At 44.2% G+C, this 26,677-nt stretch overlaps 1 protein-coding gene across 8 annotated transcripts in view; it reads right to left on the bottom strand.

The window, feature by feature from the left end:
* The window catches only part of ANKRD27 (ankyrin repeat domain 27), a 70,689-nt gene that overhangs the window by 5,556 nt on the left and 38,456 nt on the right, over nucleotides 1-26,677 (bottom strand). For all 8 annotated transcript variants that reach the window (XM_028740320.2, XM_028740321.2, XM_028740322.2 and 5 more), the window contains 14 exons: nucleotides 23,266-23,358; nucleotides 22,234-22,361; nucleotides 21,281-21,363; nucleotides 19,586-19,701; nucleotides 17,768-17,860; nucleotides 16,551-16,748; nucleotides 15,975-16,034; nucleotides 15,751-15,864; nucleotides 13,592-13,636; nucleotides 5,882-6,007; nucleotides 4,489-4,686; nucleotides 3,696-3,815; nucleotides 1,576-1,737; nucleotides 617-716 (listed from right to left, as the gene is read on the bottom strand). In XM_028740320.2, the coding sequence (XP_028596153.2) occupies nucleotides 617-716; nucleotides 1,576-1,737; nucleotides 3,696-3,815; nucleotides 4,489-4,686; nucleotides 5,882-6,007; nucleotides 13,592-13,636; nucleotides 15,751-15,864; nucleotides 15,975-16,034; nucleotides 16,551-16,748; nucleotides 17,768-17,860; nucleotides 19,586-19,701; nucleotides 21,281-21,363; nucleotides 22,234-22,361; nucleotides 23,266-23,358 (1,636 nt within the window). The remainder of the gene's footprint in view (nucleotides 1-616; nucleotides 717-1,575; nucleotides 1,738-3,695; nucleotides 3,816-4,488; nucleotides 4,687-5,881; nucleotides 6,008-13,591; nucleotides 13,637-15,750; nucleotides 15,865-15,974; nucleotides 16,035-16,550; nucleotides 16,749-17,767; nucleotides 17,861-19,585; nucleotides 19,702-21,280; nucleotides 21,364-22,233; nucleotides 22,362-23,265; nucleotides 23,359-26,677) is intronic.

Below are 26,677 nucleotides of genomic sequence, written 5' to 3'. Positions count from 1 at the left end.
TTCAGTTACAAGGATCTGAAGTAGTGGGTGATGTCTTTTTCTACCTGAGACCCTTGAGCTAAATGGACCAATGGTCTGACTTGGTATAGGGAAGCTTCCTACGTTCTGTTTTTTAATTCTGTGAACATTAAGTCCCAAGTTGGGCTGTGGTCTTTGCATTACCAAAGCTAAGGAGTTTGGCTGTATGTGCTAAGCCTACTGCAATGCAATGCAATGCAAAAAAAAAAAAAAAAAAAGCCACAGGGCTAGTCCACAGGACATGGGGTGGTTTTTCTAGCTACCTGGCAAGTTGTAAACGTCTTTGCAGGCTTATCGATGTTGCCATTTGAAGAAAGAAAAACAACAAGCAAGTCTTTCAAGCTACTCTCTCCACACCAGCTAGTGGAACAGAGGTTTGCCCCCCATCATCACAGCTCCCTTTTTAAACCTGATTTTGGGGAAAGCTCTTCAGAAAAGAACACATATATCAAGGCAACCAGAAAAGGCAGAGACCCTTTTCAACTGGCACAGCAGCAAATGAGCTTCCCTGCCCTGCTCAGCCCGCCAGCCCTCCTCCTGCTTAGTAAGGTCAGCCCCCAGTGTGATTCATTTCTGCTAGTCAAAATGCCACACTCACTTTTTTTCCTGCTCTTCCCAGTCCCGTGAGCTCTGCAGTCAGTCTTTCTTCCCTCTTCTGAGGTTGCTGCGGCCCTCAGCAGCTCAAGGATACCCGATTTCTTTAAATTAGGTGGGACAAAAAGAGGAGGTAGTTTCTCATTTTAAAAATACTATTTTATTTTATTTTATTGCTGTATATTATATGAAGCTGCCCAACAGCACTTACAGCAAAACAACGATAAAATACAATTAACATATAATAAAATAACATATTTCTAGCATAAGAACTTCCAGCACAACGAATGAAAATGCCACTTAACAGTGGTTCAGAACACTGTAGAAACAGGTTTTTAAAGGGCTGGGGGTATGTAATAAAGAAGCGGGTACATTTTTCGAGCATCATGACCGTTCTGGATTCTTGGAATATTTTACGATGGACAATATTTGACCAATCACTGATCAGCAAGCTAGTCCTACCAATTACCACACTCCTACATTGTTGTCTATGTGAGGAGGTCCCAAATGCCCCACCTTCCCCCACCCATGGAGCACTTGAAAAATGTTGAGGGTCTTGCCAGACCTCTTCATGATTTTTTCCCTGTTGTGGCAATTGGAATGCACCATGCTAGATGCTGTATGCTTTTTTAATTGTGTTTTTACTGCTTTTTTATTTCTTACATTTTCTTGTATTACAATTTGGATTCCATAGAACTCAAAGGGCAAGTGTCCTTCACAGACACTCCCAAATCCACCTGACTAAAGCTGTGGTCCACGGACCTCTGTCCGGGAGCCCCTGATCTATGTCACTTGAGAATTATAGCTTCAGGCTAAAGCTGGAGCCAATCACCCCCCCCCCCCCCCCGTTGATATCTCTTGCTGATAATGCATCAGGCCATGAATAACTGCCAGGCGGAGGCTAGTAGGCTTACTGTACTTGAGGGCTAGCAAGTTCCTCCTGTGGACAAATGGGCCACTTACGGGCTCAGCGTAGTCACGGGGCGTGCACTGTCTGTTGTTCTGAGCATGTGCTGATGCGCCGTGCTGTAGCAGGAGCCGCACCAAAGGCTCGTAGCTCCCGATCACAGCTTTGTGGAGAGGTGTGTTGCCTTGGTTGTTGAACAGGTTAACCAAGGCCCCGTTCTGAAGGGAAAGAAAGGATGGCAAAGGATATGCAAGCGATGATACTGAAAGGAGGCCACACGGAAACGGCAAGTTCTCATACTTCTTTCAGTATCTCAAAATGGTACCGATTAGGAGGTTGCATCAACTTTTAATATGTTATCTGTTGGTGGGGTCTGTGGCAGAGGATCTTTCCTGTCTCCCATCTGATCCTCTTAAACTTTAGATGGCAGGGATTGAATAGGACCTTCTACATGAAACATATCTGCTCCGTCACTACAGGACGGTCTCCCTCTCAAATTCTCCCTTTGTCTTATTTACATCCCACTTTTCATCCAAGAAGCTGAAGGTGACATACATCTCCCTCCCGCCCCCATTTTATCCTCACATCAACCCTGTGAGGTTGGCTCAGAGTAAGGTCCACCCGTGAGCTTCATGGGTTAAATGTGATATTTGAATCTAGGTCTCAAGTCAGTCCACAATGGCTCTTCCAATACGGAAATATGCATTTTAATGTAACAAATTGACAAGGACAGATCTACTCTCTCATTTCATGCTATCAACAGAAAGGCAATGATTAAGCAATCCATTCATCCCACTGTGCTTTCCATTGAAAAGTAGCAGCCTGGTTCAGACAAAATGGGAAACCACTGAGTTTACCATTATGTCAATGAACCTGCAGGAGCCGTGAACTTCCCTTCTTCCTTTTCTTCCTCTTTGCTGCCACAAGGAGGAGACCGGCAGCTTTCACTTCTGCTTTTAAATAAACCACAGTTCTGAACTGTGGCTTGTTTCAAACTGGAGGCCAACGCTTCATTGTAGCTGCAATTGAAGGGGGGCAGAGTTCTTCACACAACAGGAAACCACGGTTTCCCATTATGCCTGAACCTGACCAGCGAGCTGAATCTAAAGATGCCCTTCCAGATACAGAAGAAATGTAAAACTACATCCAAATGTGCTATTGCACAACAGGATGCCTGGGGAGTGCTATGTAATCCAGCTGCTTCTGCACTAAGTGCACCCATGCACAGCTCTTGCAGAAGCATTTGCATAGCTGCGCTAGCATCTATTTTCCTTCCGCTCTGAATCCCAGCCCACTATGCTCACATGATAAGGTGAGTTCATCTCCAGTAGCTGATCTGTAACTGACATTTAATATAACAAAGGGCAGGTTTATACAAATGAATGCCAGCATGAGGCTTAGATTTCCCCCACAGTTCTCTTATGGAAGGGATGGAGAAGCTGTGGTCCTCCAGGCGACTGTGAACTCCCTTTCCCATCAACCCTAGTCAGCCTGGTCACTCAGTGATGATGGGGAGGGACACAGCTTCCCCAACCACACTTTAGGGCAGTGGTTTTCAACACTGGCATCTTTCCTTCCCTCGCTCCTCTGATGCCCTCTTGTGTCTCTGCTTCCCAAAGGCTTGCACAGATGTTTGTTGCAGCAGCTCTGGCTACAAGCTCTACAGGTGAATGGTGCCTCTGGGGCTGGCCAGGGGGTGCTTCCCAGGCCCCTGTGGGGCAGTGTGAGGAGGCACTTCTCTTTGGCGGGGGGGAGAGCAGCTCAGAGACCAGGAGTGGCAGCTGCAGCCACCCAGAGGACTCCCAAGGAGAGGGGAGGAGGCTGAGGGAACACTCCACAAGGGAAGGTGTTTGAAAAAGGGTGAGAGGCTGCCAGCTCTTGCGGCAAAGGGTGACATAACTGGGCTCCTGAGCCCTACAGGGGTGTTGCAGAAAGAAGTTAGTTGGTCAAGGGAGCCATGGACCCAAAAAGGTTGAAAACCTCTGCTTTAGGGCAACCCCTCCTTTAAAATGTACTCTCAAAATGCTGAAATTAAGAGCAGAGTGTTATGAAAAGTCCTTCGCTGTTCGGAATGTTGCCAGATCTGCCACCTCATGATGACTGAATATGAAAAATAAATACCACAGTCAAAAGAAAGAAAGAAAGGAAAATATGAAAATACCCAAAGGTCCCTTACCTCTAACAAAAAGGCCGCTATCTCTAGATAGCCATTCAAGCAGGCATAAATTAAAGGAGTGTTTCCATAAATGTCCTTTTTATTTAGTTTAGCTTTATACTCTATCAGGCACTTTACCACCTGTGGAAAAAAGGAAAGAAGTGTTACCACGGCAGCTTTGAACAGTTTCAACACACGCAAAAACCAGAAGTAAAAGGGTTCAAGTCCCCTGCATTTTCTCAATCTTTCTTTCTTTAGACGAAACCAACTCACATTAACGCTTTGTAAAGCACAGGCGCAAGCAAGGTTATTATTGGCATGGTGAGTGCAGTTGCTCATTCATACACACAAAGGGAGCTATCATGGACTTGGGCAAATCCCAAGGTGTGCAAAACTGGAAACAAAATTGGGTGGGTGGAAGAGCCTTGCTGGATCAGGCCAAAGGGCACCCCTTTGTTCTCATGGTGGCCAACCAGATTGGGAAGCCCGCAGGCAAAACCCAAGCAAAAGAGTGCTCTTCCCTCCTGAGGTTTCCAGCAACTGGTATTCCAACAGTGGAGGTCTGCTGTGGAACATTCTGCCAGCACAGATTCAGCAAGCACCTTGTCTTCAAGCTTTTAACTGCCTGCTGAAAACTCTTTTATTTTGCCAGGCGAAATATGCAAGCAATTAAATCTGCATCCCCTGCAATGGTCTTTTTATGAGTTTACTGTATGTTTTTGTATTGTTGTAAGCCACTGTGATACATTTTAATGATACAGCGGTATATAAATAAGTAAGGTCGAAGAGGAGACCTCCCTGCTGCAACCCTTACCTGGAAGTGCCCGTTCTGGCTGGCAAGGTGGAGAGGTGTCGCGTGGTGAGCATCCTTTGCCTCCAGGTTGGCTCCGTGCTTCAGTAAGAGGGAGACCAAGTCCGCATGTCCATGGAGCGAGGCCACGTGCAGTGGAGTCAGGCCCTCTTGGTTGGTGATGTTCACTCCGAGGCCGTTGGAGGGAACTCGGAAGAGTTTCTATCGGGAGGAAGAAAGGGAAATTCCATCAGAGCCTTCTCAGCTGACTGACTCCCCATGTACCAGACAGAGAACAAACAAGCAAACATCCCACGGCAGCCACCACCTGGAATTCAGCGCCGCTTTGGAAACTTCAGAGTGCTATTTGTGTGCTGAGATGATGCAAATGTATTGGTATAAACTCACCATTATTATAAACAGTGATTTATTAAGTAGTAGCAGTAGCATCAAGTGCCTAAAATGACTATGCACATTTAAAAAACAAACAAACCCAAACCAGACAGGACTTACCCACAGGCTTTCAATCTAAAACATCACAACCATTGCTGTATGATTTTCACAGCTTAGTTGGCAGAACATGAGACTCTTAATCTTAGGGGCATGGGTTCAAGTCCCACACTGGGCAAAAAGATTCCTACACTGCAGGGGGTTGGACTAGATGACCCTTGGGGTCCTTTCCAATTCTACAGTTCTCTGATTCCATTTGGTTAGCAAGGGAGAAAGCAGCAGCTGGGAAATTGAGAGCAGAGGCCTTGTTACTTGTTTACTCTCCCACAGGCAAAGACTCCTGGAAGAGGAGTGCAATGCCAAGACAGGGAAATTGTCTGCAGGGAGAAGACGTAGCAGCAGAGCAAGCTGATTGGGCGCCTGGGGCGGCACATGGGCCCTGCGCCCAGGGGCGTGGCCAGGCGTCCGTGGGGCGGGGTGAGCTGAGGCAGGACGCTCCGCAGGGCCTCCAAGGAGCCTGCCTGCCTCCTCCCACTCAGCCACCCTACAGCTGAGGGGGAGGCAGCGGGCGGACTGTTTGGGCAGCATGGAGCCTGCGCACGCTCAAGCCATCGTGTCACTCCCAGGACAGATGCGTGGCTCGGGCGAGCTGCAGGCCCCGCGGTGAGTGCCACCCGGCATTTTGTCACCCCCCTCAGTGGTGACACCCGGGGCGGCCCGCCCCCATCGCACCCCTGAGAGGAAGGTGAGTTGAGGACAAAGTGCAAAGTTTTCTCCCCCTCCCTGTCTCTTCCAGAGGAAAACAAGCTTCTCCTGAGCGGCTGCTCAATCCTTTCAGGAGCCTGATTACCCAGGAGAGCAGCTTCATCTCAGGAGGTCATGAACTCTGATAAGGACAAGGGGCGGAGGATGTTTCAGAGCTGGGCACAATGAATGACAGGCCCGGGCAGGAGGAAGACGGGCCGACCTTTTGCACAGGGCCACATCTGGAACACTGGCACAAGGGGTGGCAGAACTCCAGCTTCTCCACGCTGCTGCCGGCTTCTTCGGGTTCCTCTAGATCGTCTTCCGCCCATTCCAAAAGATAGCGTACCTGTTAAGAAACGAAGGCCGTTCCTAGAGTCAGAATTGTAGGCCTTATTCTCACTGGGGCGGTTAGGGTGGCCACTGTCCTACGTTACAGAGAACAGTCCTCTGTTAGAAAGGCTGACTGGTCAAACTCTGGTTTAAACATTAAAAAAAAAAACCCAGAGAAGGAGGAGCAGCCTGAGCAAGCAGACAGCTCAGCTGGCCGCAGTCTCCCTCACTATGGTAAGATGGATTGTATTTCTATTCAAAATTGTAGCAATTGTTTCTAAATCTGCATTAATAACCTACAACTTAGCATGTGCATGTTTCATGCAAATTAGTGTCCCCCCTTTTTTAAAAAAAAAATGTATTTCTTTTCTTTTGGGGGGGAAACCCTTGGGGTGGTAAACCCGACCCTGAACTGAACTACATCTGATGACAGAGAGACACTCACATGAACGCACCCTCATGAAAAATAATCACTACACAAAGAAAACTACCATGTCATAGAGAGAACCAAGCTTGAGCCCTTTCTCCCTGGATATCTCATTTTCTATACGAAGTATTGTTGTTTTGCCTGCATGGAGGAATACTGAAATTATGGTGCTCCCCCTGCCCCATAGGCAGCATTTTAATTCAGACATTGATATGCCGATTATTCTGGAAATTGGCACTTATTGATTTTATTTCTCAGTGTATATTAAGCTCACCTTTCAAGGTAGGGATGGGGAACCTGTGGCTCCCCAGATGTTGTTGGACTACAGCTCCCCTCAACACACAGCTCTTGCTTTAGGTTGCTCTAGCCCAGGCTTCCTCAAACTCGGCCCTCCAGATGTTTTTGGCCTACAACTCCCATGATCCCTAGCTAGCAGGACCAGTGGTCGGGGATGGTGGGAATTGTAGTCTCAAAACCTCTGAAGAGCCGAGGTTGAGGAAACCTGCCTAGCCCTTCTCAGGCGTCTCGTATAGGACAGACTGCACTGAAATTTACCAAAGAGGTCTTGAAAGATATACAAAAACTAGTATCTTAGAAACATTTCAAACAGGTCAGCATAAAACAGATCCTTGTGTTTCAAAAACCAACAGCAATTAAAACTGGGTAAGAAAAAAGCAATCTGGAATAGGTAATTGATAGAGACTTGTGCAGAAGAGACCAGGTAGGCACAATCCAGTGGGAATAGCATAACTAGAGCTGGGGGGGCACCACTGAAAAGGCCCTGCCCTCTTGCTCCCTCCACCCTACTTGACCTTACCGGTAGGCCTGTTATCACTTCAGTAGGACATCGTCCAAAGTCTCCTGTTACTTTCTCAGAAAGATAAGATAAAGGAAATCTAACATTTCACTTCCCACAAGTCAACTGCAGACCAGTTTCCCAAGGAACCATGACGTAAATTAGAAATGACTTCCTCACACTTAATCGAGTCTTTGACGCTCACCTCAGCCCAAGGCCTCTCAAATCCTTTTAGCCAGGATTGCTGAAGATTAAATGGAGGGCTTTGGGCCAGAATATACCAAGGTGCTTCCTTGAACAGCCTTTATTCCACTTAAAAAAAAAAAAACCCAACCTCAACCACAGCTGATTTTTAATCAAAGAGACAAGAACGCTGACTTTTCTCAAGAAAGAAAAAAGAATATGTTTGTCATTTCTTGTCTTTCTGCCATCAATTGATGTGATGCACACACAGGGCTTGGGCAAGTTGTCTTTGTGGGGGTGGAGGTGGGGCTTTGGGCAAGATAATCTTGGTGGGGAACCCTCTTTTGAGTCTGCCCCCCTCTTCCTCCTTACTGCCACTGCCTCCTCTTCTAGGCCTAGGGTGGGAATCAACAGCCCAGGAACCAGGCACAGTCCTCCACTTGAGTTCCTACTTGTTTCTTTATTTCTCACTTTGCTCTATCAATTGATCATGGAGTGGGGCACACACCTGGACCCACCAGCGCTGGCATTCTTGAAGACACACCTGGAGATAAGCACCCCCTATGTCTCCTGACTTGAATCTTCTGCTTCAACTGATGTTATGGCGTTTTAATGGGCGCACTCATTATACATTTTAAATAACAGATGTTTTAATGTTCTTGATGAATTTATTTTACCATGTACAGTATTTTAATTATTAATATTTTTAATAAGCTGTTTTTATCCTTGTTATTTTGCTGCCGGCTTCCATTTGTTTGTGAACCACCCGTGTATTATTATTTTTCTTGAAACAAAAGATGGTGTATAAATTATTATTTTTTAAAAGTCGTATAAAACTATAAAATCACCAGGTAACAGAGACTAAGCAAGCAACAATGGACTGTAACCAGCCACCTCAAAACACCTGGGTAAACAGCTGTTGTTTTTGTTTAGTCATTTAGTCATGTCCGACTCTTCGTGACCCCATGGACCAGAGCATGCCAGGCACTCCTGTCTTCCACTGCCTGCCGCAGTTTGGTCAAACTCATGCTGATAGCTTCGAGAACACTGTCCAACCATCTCATCCTCTGTTGTCCCCTTCTCCTTGTGCCCTCCATCTTTCCCAACATCAGGGTCTTTTCCAGGGAGTCTTCTCTTCTCATGAGGTGGCCAAAGTATTGAAGCCTCAGCTTCAGGATCTGTCCTTCCAGTGAGCACTCAGGGCTGATTTCCTTCAGAATGGATAGGTTTGATCTTCTTGCAGTCCATGGGACTCTCAAGAGTCTCCTCCAGCACCAATACAAAAGCATCAATTCTTCGGCGATCAGCCTTTTTTATGGTCCAGCTAGCCTTGGGTAAATCCATCACAGCAGACAGCCGAGGATTCCACTCCACTTTCTTCCAAGACAGATCCCAACAAAACAGCTAAACTGGACAACACCAAGAGGACGCAACAAAGGAGGTGAAGGAAGACCTTTCCACCTCCCTCACCACCACAGAGTAGGCACAGTGGGGAGCTTTCACTTCTGCTCAGTTGTGTTCACTGCAAAACATCAACTGTGTGCATTCCAGCGGTCTGATCTTCCCTACACCAGAAAGCATTACAGACCCTGCAGTGCTGGAAAGAGAGTACAGGGGCAATAACCTTTCCCATTCCATACTGAGACCAAGGCTCCAATAGGGAATGGCCAGCCCTGTCAGTCATTCACCCACCCTAAGAATTCAGGAATCCCTCAGATTATCCTGACAGGTTCCCTCACCAGCCACCCCTCCTTCCCACAGGCAGAAACAAGACTGATCATCCCCGCAAACTCATTTCTTCAGCTGCACACATTTATCACCCAACCTTGAACAACACTGGAGTCTAGCAGACCAATCATTAGCTTGCCACAGCTTCGCAAAACATTCCCTCCCGAAGTTTCGAATCAGTGCCTTACCAAAGTTTAATCACGCTGTCTCAAATGTATCTGTTTCCAATGACAATGGATTAACAAAGGATTTTGGTCAAAAGGTTAAATGCATTTTAAAATAGGTGCACGTGTTAAGTATCCCATGGAGCTGCTGTAATCTGATCTCACCAAGTAACGCACTCTGAGTGCTTTCAGAGCAAGAAGGAGTGCATTAAAATATGCAATTAGAAGGATGCTTCTTGCTGTGGAACTTGACTCTGCATAGCTTCTCACTCCCTAGAGATTATCATATATAGTAAAATATTATTCACCCTAAGGTCTCAAGGAGGGTTACAACATTAAAACACAATATTAAAAACTTTTTAAAACAACTTGCAATCACAGAAAAAAGGAGAGGTATATTTTTCAGACACACAAGTGTCAAAAGCCAGGGTAAAGAGGCATTTTTCTTTTTACCCCTGAATGGGATAATTGTACCCCTGAAGGACCAGGTGCGCAGCCTGGGAGTCATTTTGGACTCACAGCTGTCCATGGAGGCGCAGGTCAATTCTGTGCCCAGGGCAGCTGTCTACCAACTCCATCTGTTACGCAGGCTGAGACCTTATCTGCCCGCGGACTGTCTTGCCAGAGTGGTGCATGCTCTGGTTATCTCCCGCTTGGACTACTGCAATGCGCTCTACGTGGGGCTACCTTGGAAGGTGACTCAGAAACTGCAATTAATCCAGGATGCAGCAGCTAGACTGGTGACTGGGAGTGGCCACCGAGACCAAATAACACTGGTCCTGAAAGACCTACATTGGCTCCCAGTACGTTTCCAGGCACAATTCAAAGTGTTGGTGCTGACCTTTAAAGCCCTAAATGGCCTCAGTCCTGTATACCTGAAGGAGCATCTCCACTCCCATCGTTCAGCCAAGATGCTGAGGTCCAGCGCCAAGGGCCTTCTGGCGGTTCCCTCACTGTAAGAAGAGAGGTTACAAGGAACCAAACAGAGGGCCTTCTCAGTAGTGGCACCCACCCTGTGGAACGCCCTCCCATCAGATGTCAAGGAAATAAACAACTATCTGACTTTTAGAAGACATCTGAAGGCAGCCCTGTTTAGGGAAGTTTTTAATGTTTGATGTTTTATTGTGCTTTTAATATTCTGCGGGGAGCCACCCAGAGTGGCTGGGGAAACCCAACCAGATGGGTGGGGTATGAATGAATGAATGAATAAATAAATAAATAAATAAATTTATTATTATTATTACTATTATTACTACTACTACACTGGCTGACCCTTTCAGCAATGATCCTACGAAGGTGTCTTCTCCTGCGTAAAACTATTGCTCCATCTAGCCTAAGCGCCTTCTGGCAACAGCTCTCAGGCAGGGCTCTTTCTCATCTCCTTGCTACCTGGAAGTGCTAGGAATCAAACCAGAGACCTTTTGAATGCAAGGCATGGGCTCCATGCCCATCACTGATTTATCAATTCAAACATTATGCCAAACCATGGTGAGCCCAATTCAAAGGCACAGCTTCCAGTGCTGACTTTGGAATGGCTTGGTATGATATCTGAATACAGCTTCACAAGACTTTCTTATTTTTTTTATTTTAAAAATGAAGAAATCTTCAAACATACAATGGTATAATTTGCCTTACTGTCAACTGCTGCTTGTCACCATTTTAAAAGGCTTCTGGAGATAGCAGGGCTCAGGCAGTTTTCAGTCATCACAGGAGACAGTAAATATTGCAAATTATAGGATGGAAGCAGCAAGGCTGCTGCTGCTGTATGGAAAACGAGGTATTACAGATCAAAACACCCCCAGTTGCTTTTACATTTCTGTAAGTCATTACCCAAAAAAATGTGCTTGTTGGCAGTTTTAAAATTGCCATGACTTTTTGTTCAAAGCTGATACTACTATTTGAGGGGAAAACATAGCCCAACTTCGCACTCATGAGAAAAGTTACTCATGGATATGAATATCTAAGAAGGTAACACAGGTATTGCATCTATGAAAGGCACATCTGGACTGCAATACTTAATTTAGATCAACCAGGAGAGGAAATAGGCAGCAGGATGGATGGATGGCTAAAAACCCACCCACAAAGGGCACTCCATTGCACTCCCTCTCCTCAATTTGCCAGTTCCCCTCCCAAACACCCACCAAGAATCAGCCAGCAATTCATTGTCATTGAGCATGTTCAGTCATTGGAGAAGGAATTCACTGTTGGAATATACTATACAAGCTTCCTTTTAATTCAAGCGCTTATGAAAACTACAAATGGCAAGCACCATCCTAAAAGAGCCATTCTCTCTTCTCACATGCAGATGGGTAATGCCTCTTCTAGGAGGATGCCAGCTACAATACAATTTCATAATCTAAAAGCAAAGGACATATGCTTCTTGCTTCAGAAGTACAGTCATACCTCGTGTTACGTTTGCTTCACGTTGCGGCTTTTCAGGTTACGAACGGGGCAAACCCAGAAGTGTTTACTTCTGAGTTCACCATGCACGCACATGCAGAAGGGCTGTATCGCGCTTCGCGCATGTGCAGTAGCGGTGCTCCACTTACGGACTGTTCAGGGTGCGAATGGCACCCCAAAACAGATCACGTTCATAAGTAGAGGTACCACTGTATTGTTAATCACCCATATGCAAATTGAAAACTGATCAATTATCCAAGTAAAAATATAATGATTAATTCATCAGTATTTCTTTTGAGTTGCAGACTTTCCTTTTCCTCTTTGAAACACACAGAAATGTGGGAGGTGGGGATCTGTTCCCCCTCTCTGCCTCAATTTATATTCAAAAGAAAAGCCACATTTGAAAAATACACGCTACCTGCATAATGGTTTTGTGTTTGTAGCACAGAGCAGGATGGTGATGTCTGCAACACATCCAAGATAGAAGGTTAAGACATATTCCTTCTCCCTTGCATGCCAGTTTCCGACGAGAAGGGCATTTTTGATATGGGGGAGCATTCAACCACATGATTTTGCCACCTGCATTCTGAAGCCATTCAGTCCCAGCAGGGGACTTGCCACATGCTCTTCCTACACATGGATATACACTCTTCAACAGTTAAATCAATACAGAATGCACTACGAGGCAGTCTAGTGCTGTGCATTTAATTCTAATGCATTTTAGATGAAGACCCAGAGTGTTCAAAGGAGGTGCAGCCTTCTCTAATCCTGGCATTTAAGGTCTCAGAGGAACCAAGACTGCCTCTCTGAGATGTTGAATATTCTAAAATGTGCGTAAATGGCTGATTATAGGATTTCACAGCAACACAAGAGGCACCAAGCTTTTTAATCTTTTTTAATTAAAAAAACCACACACGTTACTCCTGCAATCAGAGTGAGCATGGCAAAACAGGAAGCTGCTTCAAAAACAAAGGGGAGGAAATGTGTTATGTATGCAGAAGTGTTCCCTTAAGTGCAAAGCTCCATTGCCAGCAGTCCTTTAACTAAAGGGCATTGTTTTAATGCCCCTGTTCTAGCCCCCACTACAAATGTAACAAACCCCTGTGATTTGTTGGGGCTCTGCCCATCCTGTCAGGAATGAGAGGCAGCATCCACAGTCTGGTCTGACCCCCTGGGCCTCTGAGCTTTTCTCACCTGCACCTCAGAAACAGGGGGGAAGGAGTGAAAGGGTGCCCCGATTCTCCTACTTGTTCTCAGCAGCAACAGACTGCTGCATGCTGCAACTGGCCCAATTCTGCCTCAGGCTTCCAGCCTTTCACGGGACCTCTGGGCTCTTCCTGCTAATGGGGTCATGCTTCCGTTGTCACAGCAAAGCTACAGGGAACCAGGCAGAGGGCCTTCTCGGTAGTGGCGCCCACCCTGTGGAATGCCCACCCATCAGATGTCAAAGAGATAAACAACTACCTGACATTTAGAAGACATCTGAAGGGAAGTTTTTAATGTGTGACACTTTGATGTATTTTTAATCTTTGTTGGAAGCCACCCAGAGTGGCTGGGAAAACCACCAATAAATAATAATAATAATAATAATAATTATTATTATTATTATGGCATGGAGGTAGCTCCTTAAAGGAAGTGAACCTGTTTGTTCCTCTCAGTGGGCTCTTTTTCTTTCCCCACCCACTGAAGATAACAGGTGGCTTACGCAGGAAGATATGGTCCAGGTTGGCCCCACGGGAGGATGTGATTTCCAGACACTCCCATTATGGGAATAAAAGCATGTCACTGTTTGGTCACCTTTAGCAGCTGCACACTCTTACTGTTATGCTCGTGGAAATCTCTACCTTATAAAGTGCCATCAATGCATGCAAACAGGGTAGCACAAAGTATAAGAGATCTTACCATTTCAAGGTCTCCATCAGCAACTGCTCTTAAAAGCTTCTCCACCTATGTAATGAACACAGCCAGAAGAAAAAGAAATGTTTAGTTGTACTACTAGGGTGTTTGGGTTCTTTCAACCTTGCTGATACTTCCTCTTGTGCCTAGGTGTTGCTGTTTGGGCTACAAAAGCATCTACACCCAGAGAATCAGTTCCCCAAATAGGATGGAAGCCTCCCATCAAACTGCATGTGATGTGGCACTCGCATCCTTCCTCAGGCCAAACATCTCCTTGTCCTTGTAAACAATTGTAGGAAGGGGTCTAGTGATCATTTTGTAAATTCGGCTCTTCTTTCCATCTTGCAAGCAGGAAACAGAGAGTGACCAAGTCTAGCCAAGGGGGGCTCTGAATGAATCACAAGTGAGCAACATGCATCCCCCCCAACCTCACTTGAGGCAGTTCCTGATACCTTCTGAAGCTGCCCCATCCTTCCATCCCATGAGAGTTGAGCTGATTCCTCTTAGTTTCCTCCTTGCTTTTGCTGGCTGTTAAGGTGTTTTCCCCCTTCTTTCTATATGGTCTCAGAACAAGTGGGAGTTTTCCCCTGTAGGAACAAATTGGCCAACTACTGCCATATATGTATGTATAGCACACTAAAGTAAAAAAGAATTTACTTTCACTCACTTTCCAGAACAAATTCTTCTGCATGCTCATTTGAGAATAAACCATCAAACTCAGTCGGGTTTACTTTATGAGCGGACATACATAGGATTGGGAATTCTAATCTGAGGTAGCCACAGTGAAAACAGAAGAAAGGCTATCTTTATTCTAGATTAGTTAATCCAGAATACTTGTATCTGGCTCTGACAATCATCCACCAATGGCATGTGGCCTCTAATGTGGGGGTGGGGGCATTAATCTGTTGACAGAAACAAAGGTTGTCAAACTCTGACATCTTCACAGAAAACTAAGATTCTCCAGCAAAACAAAAACGATCATTTTAAATTTAGAGGTCATTCTTGTCTTAAAATACAGGATCAGGCACAATCCGCCCCCCCCCCCCAATCAGAAACCACTTTCTTAGTCAATAAGAGGCAAGTGCAACAAATTATGGCAAATGGGAGTGAACTGATTTTGGATTAAACGAAGAGGACGTGAGCTCCAGAAGCTAAAAGGTCTAAGACGCAGGTAATCTCTTTTCCCTGACTTGAACTGAAGCCTCAGCCTCTTGAGGGTGACAAGTTCATATCTTAAAGGCGAAAAGAGGAGGAGAAGCAAAGCACAAAGGAAGCGATCCTCAATCTCGCACTGAATGACTTTTTTTTACATGCATTACTTCTCATTTACAGAACAGCAACTTTTGGCTGGTCTGAATCCACAACAGAAGAAGCCATTGCGACCTAAAGGTATCTCACACAGACAGATCAAAATTCAAAGGTAGTCCTGAGACAGTAATGATGGGGACAGAGCATCAACGTTTTGCCTTACACTGACTCACACTCTCCATCCATTTAGCTCAGTATTCTCTATTCTGACCAGCAGTAGTTCTCCAGCATTTTCAGGAAAGAAGTCTTTCATGTCACCTGCTACCTCTTTCTGTTGAATATGGAGATGCCAGAGATCGGACCCAGTTCTAGCCTGACCCTCTGCACACTGTACCAGACCTCCAGCCCAACCTTTGCCAACCTGGCTCCCTCCAGATGTTGTGGACTATAATTCCTATTTGCCCCAGCCAGCTGATGGGACCTGTAATCCAAAACATTTGGGCTGGGGGGCACCTGGCTGGTGAAGGCTGTTCTAATCACTGCTGCCAATGGCTGACTCTGGGACCTTCTGAAAGCAGAGCGATGGTCTCTTCCCATACTATCTCCAAAATCAGAGGCTGCATATAGTCATCATGGCTAGTAGCCATTGACAGATCTCACCCTCCTCCATAAAATGTGTCTACTCCTCTTTTCAAAGCCGTCTAGTCAAGTGGCCATCACATCTTGTTACACTGAATGTCAGAAAGTGTGACGTGTGTGAAGTGGTACATCCATTTGTTTGTCCTGAATCTCCTGCTAATCAGCTTCACGGGATGACACTCAAGTTCCACTATTATGAGCGGAGGCAAAAACAGGAATGGCCCTGGCCCCTTAGATTTCTACCGCGCTCCTCATTGCCCAATGCTTCATCAACTTACCTCTTTATAACTAGATTTTGCTTCTTCTTGTCTAGCTGTTGCTGAAGATAAACTGGAGATGGACGATATTTGGCTGATGGAGTCCTCACAACCCTGAGAAGATCTGGCTGGGGACTAGTAGAACCAGCAAAGAAAACAAAAGGAGGAAGAGTTGGCAGCATCGCCGTTATCACAGCAGTTGATCAGCTGAATACCATTACGCTAAGGAAGGGTTTGCAGCTTACCTGAGAAGCACTCTGCCCTCTTTCAAATGCAAGGTAGTTCAGTTCCATTAAGGACAAAATCTGCAAGCAGAAAGATCAAACATTCATGAAGAGGCAAGTTTCAACTCCATCTCTCCAGAGAAATTTACTCATCAGAAGGCAAGCATGACATTAGCAATGATATATAAAGGCAGATTAGAGAGCATCCCAATCAGGAAGATTCATCTTGCCTCTCAGGCACTTTGGGAGTAGAACTGCAACCCTCCCCTGTCAAAAACAAGCAAAAAGTATTTTCAAGAGTTCCTGGCTAGCCACTGTCCTTCCAATTAAGTAAAAAACACAATAACATTTGTTTGTTTTCTTAAAAAAAAATTATAGAGCAGATCAATCTAAGAGGACCACAGAAATGAAGACATACTGCATTGATGTCCCAGATATAAAACAGTGGCATTTGTCCACCAAAAGCAAATGGAATTTTATTTTATTTTTAAATGCCCTGGCCAATATTGCTTCTTTGTAATTAAGCAACATTTAAAAACATATAAGACATTTGGGGTTGTTGTTTTTTTAAAAAAAGAAGTGGTATCTAAGAAGTACCGTAGAATTTAATGCGCACTGCACAGGAGTCTCTTTCGTCCGGTTCTGAATATTTGGGTTGGCTCCATTCTGAAGCAGCACTTCGATGATCCCTTGGTAACCCCAGCGAGCAGCTATGTGAAGAGGAGTGTCTCCTTTCTCGTTGCCAATGTCTAATTTACAAGAGTGAACGTCGTAATAGACTAAAGCCTTGACACACTGGAAAGTTAAAACAAAGACCAAAGCTGTGATGGTGCACATCACTAAAGCAACAGAATTAGGGACAGAGGGCAATTTTGTCATCGTATCTTGCCAGACCAAATCATTCTTATACTACTCATCACTGTTTTTACACTGCATCTAAACACTCTATCCTTTAAATTTTCTGGGAACCGCTCCGAGAAAGTAAGTTGTTGGGCAGCCATACAAATACAGCAAAATAAAATAAAATAAGCCATGACACACAAGTCATGGTTGTCTCTCTCAACCCTACCTGGAAATGCTGTTGGGGACTGAACCTGGGACCTTCTGCATGCAAAGCAGGTGTTTCTACCACGCAGCCCACTGCGTGCAATTACATTGCACAAGTTGTATCTGACTAAATCATATACTAGACCCACATGAAATCAATGGACTTAAGTTCACTGACTTAGTTGGAGCCAACCCATAACAATATGTGCATACTATGTGTAAATGGCATCTGTATGTCATTCCTATAAACATGGCAGCCCAACAGCATAAGGCTACTCCCTTCTCCCAAATAGAAAAAAGGACAAGTGAATTGCCTTGTTATGACTATTTGAATGAGGGAACCTCGTTTACGCCACAATCTGTAACCTCTTTTCATCCAAGAACAGATTGGCAGAATCAGGAAGGTCACGCTGTCAACTATACAGGGCAGTACAATTTACCCCAGATTTACTCTCCACAAGGTAAGACAGTGACACAGAGGAATGTTCCATGAATGACTCCAAAGCTCTAACAAAGTTGTTACAAAAGAAAGGACTCTCTCGATGGGCTCCAGTTTCTAACCCTCAAGGATCATTCTGAAAAGGCTGGAGGATTACAAGTTCAGAAATGAAATAAAAATTAAAGTGTGAGGCTGCATCCAGACTAAGTTAAGCCCCTTTGAAATCACTTTAAGTGCCCTTGTTTTCCATGGGGCTAAAGTCCACCTAACTGGTTATAGGTACCCTGGTGTTATAGGTACCCTGAACATGTTGCTGCGAACTACTTACATCTTCATGGCCGTAAGTGCAAGCTAAATGCAGGGGTGTGTTGCCGTTATTGTCTTGGACTTCTGTACTCGCCTTATAGTGCAGGAGGAGAAGCTGAAAAAGGAAAAAACCAAGCTACGTTTTTATGTGGCATGGACACATTTCAGTGGGTTAGCAGTGGCAGCTCTAGTAAGTGGAAGAAGCTACGGTACAGTTAAGGCCATACAAATGTGTCAAATTGAGTCCCCAAAATTCTGTTTCTAACTTGCATATGTTTGGGATGAAATCTGATGGCTGAACTGTTATACTTGTTCACTTGATATGTTGTGAGCACCTTTGGGCACACTTTTGTGGGAAAGTGGCATACAAAATAAGAGTTGATGATGGTATAAAGAGCCGGGGGGGAGGGGGAATATATCGTATTGTGGCTCCTTTCAGTTTCTGTGCAAAAGGAATAACTCACATGCATCTCCTCTACTTAGAAGCAGCCAAGCCTTAATGGCTTGAGAAATAATAATAATAATAATAATAATAATAATAATAATAATAATAATAATAATGCCGCCCATCTGACTGGGTTACTACAGCCAATCTGGGTTGTTCCCAACTAAGTATTAAAACACAAAAAAACCTCAAACATTCTAAGATCTCCCCATACAGGGCTGCCTTCAGATGTCTTCTAAAAGTCAGACATATGTTCATTTCCTTGACATCTGATGCTGCTACCATTGTGGCCAAATTCCTGACTGTATAAATACTTCTTATCATGAGCTGCTTAAAACCAATTCAGAGTCATGCCCAAGCTGCTCGGATATTATTTCACTCACTAAACACTGGGATACAAAACAATAGTGTACAAGGAAGGCTCAGGCTCCAGCACTGTAGGGGAGACTTGCAGATCAAAATGCATCCTTGGGCTGAATTAATGCATGATGTCAAATCTAATGAAGGATTCCTTCATTCCCGAGTATCAGTGTGGCTCTACTTCGAAGAGCTTGAAGCAGTAACATTTAGCACTGATCCAGCAAATTTCAAGCAATCAAATCACTTCACATACATTATTCTCAGCTGATTGACATACATACAGCACACAGCTCATAAAGTGGGCCTTACCAAATCCTTTGACTTTCACATGTTTCACCCACGCTTCTTCCACTGAGCTCTGCCTGACAGTTTTCTCACAATCCTGCCAAGTAAGTTGCACCAAGAGATCCTGACTTCCCTGAGGTCAACCAGGCAGCTTCATGGACAGGAAATGGATGTTAATCCAGCATTCCCTGGCCCAAGTCTAACACTCCAAGCCCTAAACTACACTGGATCCCATGCAACTTCTGTCTCTCTCTCTCTCTCTCTCTCTCTCTCTCTCTCTCTCTCTCTCTCTCTCTGTTTAAACAAGACTAATTTCATAATGTCTGAAACATTTTTCAGAGCCAAATCTGTCAGCATCAAATTGTCTCCTCCAGAGGAAGCAGTGGAGGATTTCTACTTCATTCACGGTTATTATTTTTTTGCTGTTTAAAGAAATATTATAGACCCTCCAGATGGTCAGTATTTTGTGGGAGCTGATGGGAATTGAAGTCAAATAACATATGGAGAAGCCATATTGTTGCAAACTGTAGTGATATATTTTTTATTATATATCTATATCTATCTATCTATCTATCTATCTATCTATCATCTATCTATCTATCTATCTATCTCTATATAAAAACAGCATTCATGGGGGGGGACCCTCAAAAAGCAACTGTTCCTGTCATCAGCAAACGACCGAGCCATTGCTTTCAATCTACAAGCAATACTGGACTGAAAGGTACATTATTACGTAAGATTTGTGCTTACAGTAACATTCTGGTATCCTTTCTGACAGGCGAGGTGAAGTGGCGTTGATCCGTGATAATCCGTCGCATTGACAATGGCTCCTTTGGAGACCAGCAAGTCAATTAATGATGCTTGCCCTGTGGAGAAAGGTATATAGCTTCTTAGGCTCAAAATGTCAGCATCTCACAGCGAGAAAAGGAAGTGTCACCCTCTGGGTCAAACTGGGAACTGAACAATCTGCTGCCTTTCCTGGCACTTGCAGGCGCCATATGACAGGCAACTTAGCATTTCCTCGTGGTGATAAGACGCCCCTCAGCTTGTTGGCACATTGCTGTTCTAGGTCACAGCTTGGCAGGGGCCTTTCCAGGAATAATGAATGAATCAATCTCAACTCTGGAGAGAGCCAAGTAACGAATTGCTGCGGGTGCGTATTATAAGTACACAGAAAAGTCATCCTACCTTGGGAAAAGAAGAGGTAACTAAGTGTAACCCCCAAAACCCAATGAACTTGGCTGCAAATTCTCAAATCAGTGGCCTACACACAGCAGGTGGATGCTGCAGCAATATATTTGATGCTGCAGAAAAGGCCTTCAGGGGAAACTCCCCAAGGAAGCACCCCCACTGCTACCTGGGGGTGTGGAGAGTGTGTGTATGAGCTTAACAGTACTTATTTCATTTTTTGGTTGATATTTTATTAATATTATTTTCATAGAATATAAAAGCTGTGTTGATTTGTTAATCATATAATACGACTTTTATTTGTGATGTTTAGCCTGTTCTTTAGCTGCTGTTTTGCTACCAAGTGTTTTATGGATTGTAATTGTTTCACTGATGATTTGTTAATTATTCTATATATGATCTAGGCTGAATTCATGATGTTCTATTATGTTCTATCATGTTGTTATTATTTATTGTTTGCAAGCCACTTTGGGATTCGTTTGAATGAAAAGCAGCACAGAAACATAATAAATCAAATCAAGCCAAAAAGCAAGATAATCTGGCCACCAGCTCCCATCTGGAATAACCAAAGCCATACAGACTTACAGTTAGGTCTGTATACTGCAGTTTGGTTCTGTAGAGCAAATGATCTCCTTGTAGCAAAATCTGTGCTGGGCAGATGTTCAAATCCACTCCAGACCTGGAGTGGAATTCTAATAGCTTTCTAACTGTGCCCCAGAGAACACAGAGAACTGTGCCCTGAAATCTATGGAAGGTTAACCAGAAGTTGTTGTTGTTGTTGTTGTTGTTGTTGTTGTTGTTGTTGTAAGGAAACGGCTTTATAACAAATCAAACTAGTAGCCCAGCACTGTCTTTTCTGACTAGTAATGGCTCTCAAGCAGAGGTGTTTCCATTCACCCTCTCTCTGATAGTTTTAACTTGTAATGCTAGCGGCTGAACCATGTGGGTCTGCCATAGACAAAAGGTCTCTTCTCCATGAGAAGATCAGAACAGGGGACAAAAGACAAGTGCGTTCTTCAACTGCAATTTGAAGTTGTAAGTGTATGATGGATGCATCATTACGCTCATGCTCAGTTTATATGGGAGGGTCCCCAACCCTGGTGGCTGCTGTAGGTGAACCTTCGAGAACACCTGAGAATCCTGTGCAACGTACCAGGTGAAGGGGGGGTCAGGGACTCCTCGGAAGACAATGGTTTGTAGAGAGTGGGGGAATCAGAAAACTACTGCCATAGTCCACGAATGAACTGCAGCGCTTACCGCATATTGCAGCTATATGAAGCGGAGTGAATCCCCGGTCATCTCTAGAAAACGGTGTCACAATGGAAGGATCGTTCAGCTTCCTTAAAGTAAAAAAAGAAGTCATCCTTAACAAACAGAACACAGGCAAGCAAAGGACAGCGTATATTTCACACATGGCTACAAGTGAGCTGCCTTGCATGGCTTGTCGTAAGGTCACCAGCTGAATCTGGCCTCAACACTGAACTCGCTAGCAACTGTTCTCTTCGCCTCAGTTCCTCCACCTGTATAATGGAAATAATAATACCAATCTACCTTACAGAGTTCTTGTAAGTTTACTGAATAGTTGCTGTGATGACGGCAGACATCTTTTTTTTCCTGAGGGTGTCCCTGGGAACAACACTGTGCCATGATGAAGTGCTGCTCCCAGGGAAATTTAGTCCAAGGAACAAGGCTGAAGCAGGAAAGCTACAGTCTGAATAGTCAGCAAAGCTGTTTTGCTGTTAGAAAAGGTCATGGGAGGGAAATAAAGCTTTATAAACCGCTTTGCTCACCTTGCAGTTAAGGTGAGTAGAAAAGCCAACCACTTTAAATTCCCCTCTCTCACCGCCAAACATTCATGGTGGTTGATTGGCTGAAATATTGTCTGCCATCACCAAAGCAGGATGTAAACCTGGTTCACCTACAGCTTGGCAAACTGTTGCCTTGACTTTGCATCTAAATTGATAATTCATGGTTTGGGCTCCTTGGAACCACATTGGGATGTTGCTTTGCCCTCAGGGGTTGCTGCTTGGGAGAGAATTCAGAGATTCTACAGGGATTGGGGGAAGGAACCACACAAACCATTGTTTGGCGTCTACACTGCAGTTAGCACAAACCATAGTTTCGGATTACGTCTCAACCAACTCACTAGCAACATAGTTCCCAATTATGCTTGGAAAAAGTCTGGAAAACTTTGAAAACACAACCCTTACCCAGAAACCAGCTTCTCACACTTATCACAGAAACAGAGCGGATGGCACATTTTTTGCACAGTGTCCTTATCATTGTCCCCTTGGCTTAACAAGCGCTCTGCTTCTTCCTGGTTGCCTGAAGCAACATGCTGCAAAGAAGGGCAAAAGGTGAGACAGACACTGGCGCCAAATTCAGAACCAAACAGATGGAAGTGGGGTGCAGGAGAAAGCAGCAGAAAGGTGAATATGAATTGGGGTGGATTCATACATTATAGAAACCTAGATCTACATAGGTCTCCCAGCATCATCTTCTGGAATACAACATAGAAGCAGAACCATGGCCAATCCTAAAAAGGTGCCACAACTGGTAATATCAGATGCCTCTGAAAAGTCCAGCAGAATCAACTGGGTCACACTCTTCCTCTCTACATCATGGCAAAAATGGATCAGCGAATGTTATTTCAATCCTAAACACTGTCCAGAAGCCAAACTGAAGAAGGCCTAGATACCCCATATCATCCTGGAGCAGCTTGGCCACAGCCTACTTGATCATTTTGATGGCTGAAAGATCCTGGCAACCCTGAGATCATTGGTAAGTTTTGTTTTTAACTATTTTTAGACGTTTTTATTGTGTCGTTTTATTACTGACATGTTTGCTGCCCTGGGCTCATTAGAGGAAGGATAGGGTATAAATTTAATAAAATAATAATATCGTCATCTAACCAGCCAGCATTTTCTCCCAACTCTTAATCCTAATATACAGGCTCTGAATGGACATGTTGTTGGCTGTGCAAAAGCAACTACCTGGTCTGTTTCAACCATCAATAATTGAAATATCCAATAAAAACTAAACTGGGGGGGGGGGGCTCCTTCTAAAAACAAAACAGGGCTCCTCTAAAACAAAAGCAAAATCATGGAAAGATTAAGATATATTTTAAGGGGGGGTGGAACCTTCAAAACATTGAGCTGTTACAAGGGTTCTAAACTTTCTTAGAACGGAATGTAGTTTTCTGGCATTTCTCAGAGCTGACATAATATTCATGCAATCCAAACCTGAAACAAGCAGTCTATCGGGGTGTTGGACATCTGAGACAGTAAATTCATTCTTTGTCTTAAGAATAGCTTCTCACTAAATCCTTCAGATCCCTGTGAGGGGGAAAAGAACCTACCATCAATTTAGTCCTGGCATAGCATACAACACTGAATTGATCAGTTCAACACAGCAAAGTCTATTTTCAAGCCAAGCTCAACAACTTAAAATTGATGCCCATGATCTGATTATACCAAGTAAGGTATTTTCAATTATTTTATTTGTTTAAAAGGCTTATAACCTGCCTTTACATGTACAAAGAATAACTGAAAAGAAAAACAATAATAACAATTCAGTGGTATCATGGGTTAAGAACTTAATTCATTCTGGAAGTCCATTCTTAACCTAAAACTGTTCTTAACCTGAGGTACCACTTTAGGTAATGGGGCCTCCTGCTGTTGCTGCTGCCGCACAATTTCTGTTCTCATCCTGAAGCAAAGTTCTTAACCCAAGGTACTACTTCCGGGTTAGCGGAGTCTGTAACCTGAAGTGTTTGTAACCTGAAGCGTCTGTAACCCAAGGTACCACTGTAATAAGGTTAGAATGAAACTGAATTAAGGCCATGTAATACCATCAATAAAAAACAAACCAAAAGCAGCAATATATATAGAAGAGCAGAGGTTGCAGTTTCATGAGAAACGTGGCCAAATAAACCAATGTTAAACTGGCTCCAGAAAGTCACCAACGTTGACACCAGGGGAGGGCTGGTGCCTAGAAAGCACATATGAGAGTGGTTTTCTGCTTGAACTATAATAATAATAATTTTATTATTTATATGCTTTCTAGGCAGCAGTCCATGTGGTTGTTCCCAGGGAATATCTGCTCTTTAACAATAAATTGGAACAAATGGCAATCCGCAGAAAACCTGAATTGCCATTTGCTCCTACTGAGCACTAAAGAGCAGTTTTCCCCAGGGGAGAGCAGCAGGACAAGGGGAAGTGTGGATACAAGTGGATAACAAGAACACCACTATGGTCACCACCCATCTAAACTCTGGTGCTTATCATGTTACTATATAATGCAGCCATATTGTGCCATAATAAATGTTTATATTATGCCCATTGGAAGTACTTCCCAGTCCTCTCAAGAGACAAAAGAAATGTGGCAAAAGTGGTGTCTATAACAATGTAATTTACAGGCAGATCGAGGTGCCAGCTTAACATTCCCAAGGAAAGTAGTTCCTGTGTTTTTAGGGCCCTGGAATCTTATAAACCTTTCCTGCCTCCCCTGTGCTCAGTTTAGTGGCACTGCCTGGCTTGGCTGTAAATTCACGTTGAAGGCACAGGTAACCTTTGACTTAAAGCTTTATGTCCAAATTAATGTGTCCCTTGAATACACAGCTCTAGTCAGTCCAACTTTCAAGTTTCTTATAGAGCTGATGAAAATGGCAAATGGGAAAGCAACATTGCCTGTTCTGTAAAAGAGAAGGATAAATGTAGGGCAGACAGCATCTCAGCTTGTAAGTCATTGGGGCATTTTGCAGCAATTCCTGGAAAGTTACCGTTAGCATGAAGCGGGTGTCACAAACCAGATTACTTGCACGCTAATGCAAACAGAGCTATAGCACTCATTTGAATCTGCGTATGTAAGGCAGTATGGTCCTCACTCACTTGGAGAATGCACCACCTCAAATTGTATATGGGCAGTGATTTGTTTTTAGTTGCCCCGCCATGTGAGTTATGGTGTGTGTCAAAAATTTCCAGCCAGAAAATCTGGTTTCTCTCCCACACCAACAAGGTCACCCCGCAAGGGTGTGATGCATACAACCTCCAAATAGGGCAGCAACAGTGGTGTGTAAAACTGAATGAGTGCATAGTTTGAGCCCCATACAAATAAATAGTGGAGCACATTCACACTGGCCCTATTTCCTAGCTTTATCTGATGTGGTCCAATTACCATTGCTACGTCAGACCATCTCGGTATGACCAAATGGTCCTTTCCCACTTGATTACTTCTACTCACAAGGCTCTGGCCTCCACTGGTAACTATGGCAGCTTGGGATAAGGCCTACTAGCCTGATGGAGTAAGGTAACAAAAGGGCTATAAGTTAGAATGTGGTTAAGGAATGACAAGAATGATACAGTACATTTTGCATGGAAAAGATCCTGAAATTCAGTTGCTAGTAACAAAACCAGGGAGCTTGTGATGGTGAAGACTGTTGAGAATACCTGCAAGTCAAAGTGGACCACACGGGGCTAGAGGAACAACTAGCCTGTAATCTACTAAAGATTAGGACTAGACTGGATAGCAGGTTTACAGAAGAGCCCAGTTTCTTTTGTACACGTTTTGTATGATTAGAAAGGACTCAGTGAAGGTAGTGCTTATATTTTGAGCATAAATCTGTTTGTCTGCACTCATACTATGGTTTCCTGCTGCTTATTCTGTTTCATTGTTTCAATTTCAATTTCTAATGCAGCTTGGGTTTAGGCATTTTGAGTGGTTTTTCATCTTCTAAAAGCAGAATATAATTGCCCCAAGCTAAATAGTTCCATGAACCTGGTGCCAACTCCCCTAACCATTTGCTGTGCTGGCTGGGCCTGATGGGAGTTGTTCAACAGGGCACCAGGTTAGCATCATATCGAACATACTGGTGATATACACACATATTGGGACCTGCTATGTGAGAGGCAATGTTTCCTTCCTCCAACAAGGGACACTCCTGTTCATGGTCCTAGCCAGTTCTTCCTTCCAGGCAGCACACTCCACTGCCCCCACCAATTTCTCCCTCCAACAAGCAGGTGAGGGACTCATACTGCTCCTCTCAGATTTGAGGGGACCTTGAGCAAATGGTCCTCTCTTGGACTGCCTCTGCTGGTGGTGGGCTCTAAGAGGTTTTACCTGGCTTTGGTACCAGCACTTGACAGCAGGATCTAACTACTCTTTTGTTTCCCACAGCGCTGCAGAACAACATGACCTGGGGCACAGTAGAAATTAAAAGGATGCCTTGATCACATCAACTGGCACTGTATGCCTAGGAAGAAGAAAAAATAGGGGAGAAGGGCAGAGCAGGCATCAGCTGTGGGTTCTGCCAGGGTGATGGAACCCAATGCTCTGGGCTCCTGCACCAGGGCAGAGATACCTGTAAATACAGGGATTCTGTACAGCTGCCACTGGATTATTTAAAGCTTAACTTTAAATGCTTATTGCTATTTGTTCTGGTAGAGGCTTCAATGTTTTCTTGATGGAGCATTTATAATTTCAAGAGGAGCATTCCCAAGGCAGCATATAATTTAAGAAATTGGAACAGGATAAGTATTAGTGATTTAAACATTAATGTTGCAGGACTCCTGCTTGTTCTCCACAGCAAGCCATCCTTGCGCAATTGATGTAGTCCGAAGACACTGTCCTACGATGCCACATGCTGAAGAGCAAGGG

The sequence above is a fragment of the Podarcis muralis genome, chromosome 7, assembly GCF_964188315.1.
Source record: "Podarcis muralis chromosome 7, rPodMur119.hap1.1, whole genome shotgun sequence".
NCBI classification, from domain to species: Eukaryota; Metazoa; Chordata; class Lepidosauria; order Squamata; family Lacertidae; genus Podarcis; species Podarcis muralis.
Note: the sequence above shows the minus strand (reverse complement) of the source record. Positions and strands in the feature narration are given on the sequence as shown.